We start from the raw sequence: 12,626 nt of genomic DNA on the forward strand, positions 1-12,626 counted from the left end.
TTACAAGACACAACAATAAAAACATAAGTCATGCTCGCTAACTGGAATCAAGGTATTCTAAAATCCTCATAAAATCTGAGATGATGGTAACGTAGTAATAAACACTTAATGTAGGTAAATGAAGTGTTAGTCTATAATCTCTGGATAACTATTAAAATAATATTAAAAAGTCTGACTTTAAGACTAATGAGAGAAAATAGAAAAAAATTCAGTCAAAAAAGATGAGAGAAAAATGAACATAATCTTGGCAGAATAAATAGGAAGATGATAGAAACGAGATTAGGATGAATTTTTTCCTCATGATACCAGGATTCATTGTATAGCTGTGGTCATGAAGATGTTGTAATGATGGCATAAGACTGACAAATAGATTAATGAAACAGGATATAAGGTCTAAAAATAGGCCTGTGAATATATGGCCACTTGATTTATGACAAAGGCAGTCCTTGTAGCTAAAAGTTAATGCTTTTAAATGAATGAGTGTGGGATGATTGGAAATTCATATGAAGAAAAATTAAATAACACCTACCTCACCCCATAATAAATGTTGACTTTAGATGTTTTGCAGACCTACCTGTGCAAGGCAAAAACAGTGAAACTTTAGAAAATAATGTAAGATAATATTTGCATGAACATGAGATAGAGGATTTTAAAAAAAAGGACACAAAAGCACAAAGCATAAAATGAAGAATTAAGTTTGACTTCATTAAAATAGGTAACTTTTGTTTATCAAAAGAAACTATTAAGTGAACGAAAAGGCAACCACTCCCATACAGATCTTATATCCAGAATACACAAAGAACTTCAACAGACCATTATGAAAAAGAAAGGTATTAAGTAGAAAAATGGCAAATAAATATAGACAGGTGCTTTCAAAACAGAGTGTATCTGAAGGACCATTGAATATAGGAAAAGGTGCTAAATTCCACTGGTAATCATGGAAACGCAAATTAGAATCATAGGGATTCTTTTACACCACCAGAATAATTAAAAAAATTAAAATGACAACATGTTGGTGAAGATGTAGAGAAATGGGAATGTGATGGGAGACAATTGTTTACAATCGTGTTTATAAAACTATCTGAAATTATTTAATAAAGTTGAAGACAAGCATGTTATTACTCATGAATCCCTCTGCTAGGGATAAGTCCAACAGAAATTTGTGCAGATGTGCATACAAGACTGATCATAGCAGCCCTATTCATCATTATCAAGAAATGGAAATACTCAAATACCTTTAGTAGTAGAATGGATGAATAAATTGTGGTGTATTCACACAGTGAAAACTAAACAGCAGTGAAAATGAATCAGACTATAGCTATATGCAGTATATGCATATGTCATGGGCAGATACGGAGTAATGAGTAAATCTCACAAACACAAGAATGAGCAAAACAAATAATACGTAGGTAATAGATATTGTATGTGCCTGTTTATTTTAATACTGACAACAGGCAAAAGTCAACTGTGGTGCTTAGTGGTATGGTATCACAGAAAGATAGTTGGTCTTTGTCCTAGTTCCTGACCCATAGATCCTAAAACCCTTGGAATTTCCTCATGATAAGGGTGAGAGGAGCTTCTTTTGTTCGAATGAGGTGACTTGTCAGGGCTCTAGATAGCCTCAGGTTGAGGGCTGCTTGCCAGACAGACCAAACCTTGATTAGAAGCTCGAAACTTTCAGTCCCACCCGAAAACCTCCTACCAGGGGAGAGAGGCTGGAGATTGAGCCAATCACCAATGGTCAATGACTTAATCAATCATGCCTGTGTAATGAAACCTCCATAAAAAAATAAATAAATAAACCCTAAATGATGGGATTCAGAGAGCTTCTTAGTTGCGGAACACATTTCACATGTTGGGAGGGTGGTGCACCCCGACCCCACAGGGACAGAAGCTCCTGTACTTGGGATCCTTCCAGACCTCACCCTATGTATCTCTTTATCTGGCTGTTCACTTGTATCCTTTATAATTAACCTGTAATAGAAAGTAAAGTGTTTTCTGGAGTACTGTGAGCTGTTCTAGCAAATTATCAAACCTGAGGGGATTGTAGGGACTGCTTATTTATAGCCAGTTGGTCAGAAGTATGCGTGGCCTAGGACTTTTCAGCGGCGTCTGAATCTTGTAAGACTGAGTCTTTAATTGGCAGGATTTGATGATAACACATACATAGTACTAGAATTGAATTGAACCGTTGGACCTATAATTGACATCCAGAAAACCAGAGAACTGGTTTTTGGTGCTGGATGCAAAGCAAAAAAGGTGTCTACCGTAACTTTAGAGTGATGAATTTTAGGAGACTGAAACGGTCCTTGTGAATGAGGAAAGCGATGCGATTTCCAGCTTAGCAGCTCTAAAGATTTGATCATGCAATTGCCTGGAGCTGAATATTCTCTTGGGGGATGACTTACAAGACAACTTGACAACTTGTTTCCTTATCTTGAGAAATATAACATCGAGAGAGACCAAACAGGCAACCCCTCTTCTCTAAACATTTTTTTTTTCTTATAGGAAACAAAATGGGAAGACACTTTGCTATGAAATCTAGTTCATATACCCCACGTGATATGTTATATGCAGTTTTTCTACTCCTTACAACAAACTGATAAGGGAGATATTGTCCTACCGACTTTAGGGATGAGAAAATGGAGGCTCAGAGAACTAAGCGAGTAGCTTAAACTCATACTAACAGTGAGGGATAGAGCCAGGCTATAAATCCAGGTCAAACACCAAAATCTGTACCTTCCTATTAAACCCCACTCTCATCCCAAATTCTCTTTTAGGGTGCATGGAATCAAAATAATGTCTGCGTATGTACTGGTGTTCAGCTATGATGGTACAGTGTATCCATCACCAGTTTCTCATTATCCTGTCATTCTGAGCACCTCGTTTTAGATACACATTCTTTATAAATGATAAAAGGCTAAAATAAAGTAATTTTAATTGAACTGAGAGACATTTTCTTTTTTATGGGAGCTTCTACATACATCTGCTACTTGCCATCACAAATTTATTTAATGTATTTGAGTTTTTTGAACTGCTTTGCTCTTTCCACTGTCACCTATATTGTACTCCTACAGAGGTATTTTCAAGTAAGACTGTGTGAAGTCCTACCTGACACTAAATCAGTTGCTTCGATAGACTATTATGTTGAGGAATGTAATCCCTAACTGAAATTATTTCCGTAGGATATGCTAATTTCTCACTGGAAACTTTGATGTTTGCCTGGAAATTTAACTACAAGCTTGTGCTATTATATGAAGACTGTTTAAAACTGCATACTAAATGTTCAATTATTAACCTGAGAAGACATCTCTGTATTAGAAGGCATCAGACAAAATATTGCATGATTTGTCGTAATTGGAAAGTTCTGCTGGTTAGATTTATTACTTGCCTATATTATTATTATTATTACTATTATACTTTAAGTTCTAGGGTACATGTGCACAACATGCAGGTAGGAGATATACTTGCCTACATTATTTTTTTATTTTTTATTTTTTTTGCTATTTTTAAAAATTATTATTATTATACTTTAAGTTCTAGGGTACATGTGCATAACGTGCAGGTTTGTTACATATGTATACTTGTGCCATGTTGGTGTGCTGCACCCATCAACTCATCATTTACATCAGGTATAACTCCCAATGCAATCCCTCCCACCTCCCCCCCCCCGCCATGATAGGCCCCGGTGTTTGCATTATTAAAAGTAGAAAGAATTCAGTGTCTATGATTCAGCTTTACAATTTAGAATGTTTAGTTTTTAGTTGTGGTATTTTCATTATTCCTAATCTTCATTATTCTAGCAATTTATTTTTTATTTTCCCTACCTTTATCTCTGGATTTTATTCCATAGTATACAACAAGGCTAATTATGCTTTTAAAATTTATGACAAATGGATATGATAAATCTAATTTTACATTAAATAATGTTTGAGAAAGCCAAGAGCCTTACAAGTCAGGGATGCCAAAGATCTTATTCCTGAGGCTTGTATAGTTCTGGATGTGTGGCTATGACTGTGTGCATTGGTGGGTTGTTGGTAAGGGTCAGGTGATCTGGAATAAGCAAGGAGTTAAGAAACAACTTTTAACAAGCACCATTGTAAAAGTGCATATATGTTATCTGGATTATGCATCTTGTATGCAATTCTTAAATGTATAGTGAATTATTAAATCTATGTAAAATACCTAATACTTGTGCCTATCAGACTCAATAAATGACTGATATTTTATTTTATTTATTTTTTGAAACAGAGTATCTCTCTGTTGCCCAGGCTGGAGTGCAGTGGCACCATCTCGGCTCACTGCAACCTTCGCCTCCTGGGTTCAAGTGATCCTCCCACCTCAGCTTCCCACATAGCTGGGGTTACAGATGTACACTACCATGGCCAGCTAATTTTGTATTTTTAGTAGAGACAAGGTTTCACCATTTTGGTCAGGCTGGTCTTGAACTCCTGAACTCAAGTGATCCGCCTATCTCGGACTCCCATAGTGCTCAGTAAAAGACTGACATTTTAAATCATTACTATTCACATTGCTTTCCTGCTGGGTTCAGCCTTCCATTGAAATCACAGTTTTGACTGGGAATAAGCGAAGTGGATTTAGGGCTGGTGTGGATTTGGATCTGAGGTGGAGGAAGGGTTGAACCATCGGGGACAATCTGAGATCTCTGAATGTCAGGGAAGAATCTGACAGAAAGAGATCAGAGAGATGCCTGTACTGTTCTCACTATGCATGGAAACCTCGATACTGCATTGGAACCTGTTTTTTACTAAAACCAAAACTCATAACAGCTTAAGGGTGTAATGAGGCAGAAAAAACATCCTTACCATTCTATTGCCATTCGAAAAAAATAGAATGAGAGAAAAGGCATGCATGGGCTATGAGTGCGGGAGGAAACCAAGTAGAATTTCATCCACTGGGAAAGGTGACATCAATTTTAAATGGGGGCGGTTTGAGAATAAAGTACATTTTTGGAGGCAACCAAATATCAAGTGGATATTTTTTCATGTATTCATTGTCAATTCCATGCTTATTACCTGCCTATTTATGAAATACTGTTGGGTAGTGGCAGTGGGGATGAATGTTTGGAAGGCCGTGATCTCAAAAGCAAATTTTTAATAGAGATTTAATTAAAAACAAAATTGAAACAGATGCAGATTTAGAGTAAATAAATTCAGTCATCAGATTTTAATGCTAGTTGTGAACTAAATAACATTCTACAGCTGATAACATGCCATATGCTATTAATATTGGTAATAATTTATGGGTGCTGAATAAAAAATATATTTAATTGGTACCACCTCCATCATTAATAGAGTACAATGCCCTGCATATATATTGATTTAACAAAAAAGGTCATGTAGTAAAAGATTCCTGGGATTTTGGAAATGGTTTTAACTTTGTTTCCTAACAACTTTCTCCTGAGGTTAAAAGGGATACAAGCATTACTTTCCTGTTAGGGAAATGAAGCAAAAAGTAAGTTAGTCCCAAGTCACAATTTTTTAGGCAGAGTGCCATGCTGGCTATGTGCTGTGGTACCCAGGGCCACGGTTTTTAACCTGAAGTCGTTGAAACCTTAGAGGCTCATTACACGAATGGGTAAACACCAGGAATATTGTATACAAATTGAAGTTTCTGTGCGCCCAAGTGCTCTTTTGTTTTATAATCAAGGAATCTTACAGGTTCTAGCACATGAAATGGATCTTTTACTAATAATTTCTACTGTTGCTTAAAGACTCATTCCAGTGTTAATAATAAATGAGTCTATGATGAGTTACCAACTTACTTATGACTTTGCTTTTATCTAATGAAAATTAACATTAAAATGCATTTTGAGACGATCATCGTTACTAATTAGTATTCATTCTCCAGCTCAATCATGCTAATTTTCTAAATAGCAGTGCAAGGTTAACTGTTACTGGTTATTAGACCCCTAAATTCCAGTAGCCCTTTCACGTTGCAAAATATAAATTTTCACTCAATAATTGCATAATTTATATTCTCTAAGTTGCTTTTCAAAATTTGTAAAAAGGAATTTTGTCTTTGTATGCATTTTTTTTCCTTTTTTTCTTTTATTTTAAGTTCTGGGATATGTGGGCAGAACGTGCAGGTTTGTTACATAGGTATACAGGTGCCATGGTGATTTGCTGCACCTATCAATCTGTCATGTAGGTTTTAAGTCCTGCATACATTAGGTATTTGTCCTAATGCTTCCCTTCCCTTGCCCCCAGGTGTGTGATGTGAGACCCCAGTGTGTGATGTTCCCCTTCCTGTGTCCATGTGTCCATGTGTTCTCATTGTTCAACTCCCACTTATGAGTGAGAACATGTGGCATTTGGTTTTCTATTCCTGTGTTAGTTTGCTGAGAATTAGGACTTCTAGCTTCATCCATGTCCCTGCAAAGGACATGAACTCATACTTTGTTATGGCTGTATAGTATTCCATGGTTTATGTGTCATATCTTCTTTATCCAGTCTATCACTGATGGCCATTTGGGTTGGTTCTGAGTCTTTGCTATTGAAAATAGTGCTGTAATCGTATGCATTTATAATTTTAAAACAAACGTATTTGTACCAGCACCAAAATTATAATTAACAATAAAGGAAACAGGTATTAGTGCAGGGAGTTATCTTACTAAGTAGTATACTCATGAAGTTAAAGATTCTAGTTGATAAAAAACGTTATTAAGAGAACATTGATTCATTTTATTATTAAAAATATAAGTCTAATAAAATGTGTATTATCATATATAATATTACAAATGTATATTGATAAATATTGTAATAATAGTAGTAATAAACATAAATATATAATATAAATATGTAAACTATATGTTGTATAAATGTAGAAAAATAATAGTAAAAATAAAAATATTGGCTAAGACTTTTTGGGAGTACATCACTAAGAGTTAAGTCAGGAAAATGGAAACCACTCTATGTATCTGTGTTAAATAGGGCATATTAAAAATGGGTTTATGATAGAGAGTTAAAAGGTTGGGCCACAGAGGACACAGAAATGCTGCTGAAGTTGGAGGGGGTATCACCAAAGGTCAGAGGAGCTGACCCTGAATATACCAGCCTGCAGCAGGGAAGCATGTGGTTCTCAAATGCTTGCCTGGTAGCTGCTGCAATTCTTCAGTGTCTTTGTGGAGCTCTCATCGCTATCTCAGTCAGCAGTGGAGGTTTCCACAAGCTTGCTAGGAAGCTGTTGTGAATCTGTCATCTGTTGTCACATCTGCCTGCAATCAACTCCGAAGATTAATATTTTTATACTTCGCTCTGCTTTCTGAATCTCCTACACATTTCTTTCACTGGGAAACTCTAACCCAGATCATACCGAGATTTCTGAGAATTCATTCCCAGCCTTAGAAAGAGGTGTTAGTCCATCACAGAAGGCTACATATAGCTCAAGCACTTAATAGGTGCTTTGCAGTCATTATCTTATTTAATCTCCATGGCAACTGTATGATGTAGCTACTATTGTTTTTCACATCTAATAGATGGACTATGAATGTTAAAGTAGGAGATGAGGGATTCAAATAGTGGCTATTAGGCTGGGCATGGTGGCTCATGCCTATAATTACAGCACTTTGGTAGGCCAAGGCCAGTGGATAACTTGAGGTCAGAAGTTTGAGACCAGCCTGGCCAACATGGAGAAACCCTATGTCTACCAGAAAATACAAAAATTAGTCATGTGTGATGGTGACACCTGTAGTCCCAGGTACTCGGGAGGCTGAAGTGGAAGAATAGCTTGAACCTAGGAGGCGGAAGTTGCAGTGAGCTGAGACTGTGCCACTGCACTCTGTCCATAGCCTGGGTGACAGAGTGAGACTCCTCAAAGAAAAGAAAAGAAAAATAGTGGCTATCAGATTTCGAAGCCTGAGTGTCTAATCACTAGTTTCCTGTATCTTCAACTGCATATTGTTTATATTAATTTTATTGATATAAGTATGAACTAAAACTCCTGTTGGTGACAGCTGCTAATTTATTTTGTTTGCAACTTGTATGTCCCAGTTTAACTAGCCTGGGAGTGCACACAGTATGGTATTAAAATTGATACCTACATTCTACCAATCCCTGAGTACTTAGTCTAAAACGTCCACAAACATTTTGTTCCAGGGTAGGAGTGCTCTTACCACTTCATTGTTCTATTAATTTATATACACCCACAGCCTGAGAAATTCCTATTCTCCCAGGGAATTTCATGTCACGACTCTTGAACTGATGGTAAGAATTGAAGGCGAGGCTCTTCTCTCTCCCTGGAAGTGCCATTTGGCGTTCAGCTTATGTACCTGAAACTGGCTTGATGCTCTAGAATACATTTTTTTCCTATGGTGAATGATTCCTGTAAAACTTTCTGCAATCGATTTCTACTGCAAGTTAACATACTAGCTGGGCAACTTGATTCTCACCTTTTCAAATCTATCGGTCCCTCAGGTCTATCTCTGTGGCTCTAAATTCTTGTGGTGGAAAGAAATCAGTCTTTTTATTGCCATGATTGGGAAATCTAAGCATTTAAATTTTCATGTCTGGGAAAGGGGTTTCTGTCAAGTTCAAGTCCTCAGAATGATTCAAGTCCGGAAGATACATGGGTTAAGTGAGAAGCAGGGTAATTACTCTTGTAAATACAATCATTTAAAACTAGACTCTTGTCCAACCAAGATACCCAACATACCCTATTGCAAACATCTACTATGATCATTTTGCTCATGACTGAACTTGTCCTGTGTCTTTAATCTCATATATTGATTGATACAATACAAATATATCCAAAATAGTTAATAGACTGATACTATTTTTAAAACTTAAGAGTAATTACTTGGTTTATTATGACTGTATAATCCAACTTCTAAAGAAAAATGTAGGAACACTTCAGTTTATTAAAAAAAGAAATCTAGAAACTCTCCATCCACTTTGAAAGGTAAATTCAAAAACAAAACAAAAACCATGAGATTTTTAGAGGTGTCAGGATAGAAATGGCTGTGGCTTGTAAGTTCCATTACCTGACTTAATTTTGCTTTATCTGAGTGTCCAGATATTCTGTGACAATTGCAATCCAGTTGTACCTTCTATTTATTTTTTTTCTATTTTCTGAAACTCTTTATAATATAAAATTAGTTCAAATAAAACATAATACATAATAGAGGTAAAATCCAAAATGTTTTAGATTGCATTCCACAGATGTATAATTAGGATTTAATTGAACTCTGCATTACTTTACAATTACCTCCACAACAGTAGCAGAATGGCCTTTTTTATTTATAACTATGATAATTGAAATATTAAATAGCAGAAATGAATAATACTGGTGACAACTGTTTGCTTACTTGTTTTTCAGAATATACAAAGTATTACACTTGTCTAATAAATATCTTGCATCATAATGTATTTGTGGTAAAAATCCTTTGCTCTTTTTACTTCTAACTCTGTGTTCAATCTACACATTTTTTAAATATGCAGAAATATTTAATCCATGACTCTGTGATCAACTTGGAATCTTGTTATCTGCAAAATCCATTTAACCTCTGCCCAGAGAAAGCCATGTTTTCCTAGACTTAAAAATGTAAATAAATATCCCTTAGATAACCTGAACAGAAGTTTCTTATATAGCATGTCTGAGCACTATATTTTGCTGGGCTATGAAAGGTTTAATTGTTATTTATTGGCACAATAAGGGACTCTAGTTACTAATATCTACCTGTAGTCAATAAAGCAAGCATTGATTGGTTGATTGATTCATTGAGTCATTCATTCAATAGGTATTGATTCAGCACCAGCTATGAGCTAGGCAGAGTTCTAGGCCCTACAGAGAAAACTGATATCAAACTAAGCAAGTCCTTTTCCAAGTGCTACAGTAGGGGTGGGGGAGGAGAGAGATAACAAACAGGTGAGCAAATATTAAACAAAATGATTCTGGAGAGTGCTAAATGCTGTGAAGAAGATAAAATGATAAAGTAATAAAGACTTCTGAAGATTGGTTAGGGTAACCTCTCGTAGAGGTATCATTGGAGAATGAAGGATGACAAACCAGCCATCTGACCATGAGAGAACATCATTCAAGGCAAAGGAAACAGACCACCACCAACAAAAAAAAGATGCACTGGGGAATTTCCAGTAACACTTTTGTTAGCTCTCTTAATATCTGATTTTTTGAGCACTAGAACCACTGCCTCTCACAGAATCTGAGCTTAAAACAGCAATGAACAGACTGGAATTCTAGGCTAAAACCAACAAGATGAAATGTGACTGATATGAATATAAATGGTGCACATAAGTTCACAAACCCAATTACACAGCACAAAATGATATCCATGTGGCTTGACAGCTGTTCATATTTGAACAATCTAGGGATTCTAATGGACTGCAAATTGGAGATTGCTCTTTGGTGTGCCTGACTGGAAAATATTTTTTAAAAAAGTGTAGATCTTACCCTTGGGCAGATTTCAGCCCACTTTAAAGTATCATTAGAGCTGTCCAAAATGGAACAGCCTGCCTTGCAGGTAGATAACTCACCATTGCTCAACTCAAAAAAGAGCAGAAGGAAGGAAGAAGGAAGGAAACGCATCAGGAATTTTTACAAAAAGAAAATTCTGTATTTCTTGGAGACTACTTTAAGACACTTTTTGGTTTCTGTAAGTCTGTGGCTTATTACTTGTTTCTTTAATTCCAAGAAAAATTTCTTCACTTTTGTTATTTTTATACCATTAAGAAGAAAAAAAATGACATTTATATAAGGTAGATGGTGAAGTTTAGCAAAAGTTTAGTTTATAATGATATCTCTCAAAACAGCAAACTGAAGTTTAAAATTCTTAAGCTATAATTTTAAAGGAATTTAGATTAAACTTTTAGTATGTTGTTGGCTAAGTATAATACAAAATAAAAAATAAATGTATCTTGGCTTTGCCACATATTAGCTCTGTAACATGGACAATTTACTTCTCTGCTATTGTTTCCTCAGAATGAGGGCAGTAACTGTCTGAAAATATTGTTATAAGCACGAAGTTAGTTGCTGTATATAAAGCAGTTAGACCAGTGCCTGACAATATTAAATGCTAAGTAAGTGTTTGCTATTATTGTTGCTGTTATTATTAATTATAATTGTGCACTCTATTCTGCCTTCAGGAATTAATGACCAAGTTAATAACTGAGACACCTGACCAGCCAATCCCATTTCTCATTGACCATCTTCAGTCTAAACAAGGGAACCGTGGACAACTTCAAAGAACTTTGTCTGGATCTGCAGCTCTATGGGCAGAAAGCGAAACATCAGGTAAATGAAGAATATATATGCAGTTAATTTGGGATTCATTTAATGTCAAAATTTCAAAACCCTTTGATTCTAATAAGATAAATCTAGATAGATAGTTACTGAAGGTTTCATGTGTTCATCTCTGACCTTACCTACGTGCTAAAATTTGTCATAAATTATTTAATTTGAATATATTGTAATGTATTATGTATCAAAATATAAGAATCAGCACATTCCATTTTAATACAGATAAGATTCAGATTTGCATCAAAAGATTTTATCGTGTATAAATGCAAACTAGTTATCCTAAACTTATTTTTAATGAATAATTTGAATTAAATGCTTATAGCTTATCTATATAGAAAGATAATAGTAGAGTTCTACAGGATTACTTTTCTTGTTGCCCAAATTGATGATTGTTCTTTATTTCTCCATGCCCCAATTTTATCCTGTGTAGTAAACCTTGGGAAGATTCACTGACTCTTTACATCAGGGAACTAGTTTTCTGAGTGTATAATAGCCTCATCTCCCCAGTAAACACTGGTGAAAGAATTAGGTAGACATGACCTCAGTCTTTGCTCATAAAATGTGTTTACACATTGGTCTGTTAGTTTGACATTTACTTTCAAATCCAAATCCCCTCATGCCCATTGCTTGGGTAACCAACTTCTTGTCTGATTCCGGTAGAAATCCGACTGTACTCCAAATGACTTTCCTTGGATGGTGTTATCTCTTCTCTCCGCCTCTTCATGCTTTATGGGATCCCATGCAAGGATTTTGGTCTTCTTTTGGTTGTATCTCGTATGAATGCCTTCTTGGCCTTAACTTTCTTGGGTTTAGATTCTAAGTAGAATGGGTAGGTAGGCAGGGGCTTTGGTTTATAGGTACCAAGATGGTACCCATAAATGCAGATCAGATGAGTATCTATGAATTTGCTGTAGCTCATGTGAGTCCATATTTTATAAATCAGTAGCTGAAGAGATAGGAGTATATTGAACTCTGCATTTTTTTTTCCTTTTTTTTTTTTTTGAGCAGAGTCTCACTCTGTCATCCAGGCTGGAGTGCAGTGGCGCGATCTCGGCTCACTGCAAGCTCCGCCCCCCGGGTTCACGCAGTTCTCCTGCCTCAGCCTCCCGAGTAGCTGGGACTACAGGCGCCCGCTTCCACAGCCGGCTAATTTTTTGTATTTTTAGTAGAGACGGGGTTTCACCGTGTTAGCCAGGATGGTCTTGGTCTCCTGACCTCGTGGTCTGCTGGCCTCAGCCTCCCAAAGTGCTGGGATTACAGATGTGAGCCACTGCGCCAGCCAACTGCATTTTTAATCGCACACATTAAGTACCTCAGTGTTTACGTGTCGGAAGTCTGTGCATGATTTAGCT

The 12,626-nt window shown here is 36.2% G+C and overlaps 1 protein-coding gene across 1 annotated transcript in view; it reads left to right on the plus strand.

Moving 5' to 3' along the window:
• C8H8orf34 (chromosome 8 C8orf34 homolog) overlaps positions 1–12,626 on the plus strand; it is a 494,601-nt gene that overhangs the window by 94,937 nt on the left and 387,038 nt on the right. Inside the window, exon 2 of the mRNA XM_015145533.3 lies at positions 11,121–11,268. Within this exon, the coding sequence (XP_015001019.2) occupies positions 11,121–11,268 (148 nt within the window). The remainder of the gene's footprint in view (positions 1–11,120; positions 11,269–12,626) is intronic.

Source organism: Macaca mulatta, chromosome 8 (genome assembly GCF_049350105.2).
Source record: "Macaca mulatta isolate MMU2019108-1 chromosome 8, T2T-MMU8v2.0, whole genome shotgun sequence".
Classification (NCBI taxonomy): Eukaryota; Metazoa; Chordata; class Mammalia; order Primates; family Cercopithecidae; genus Macaca; species Macaca mulatta.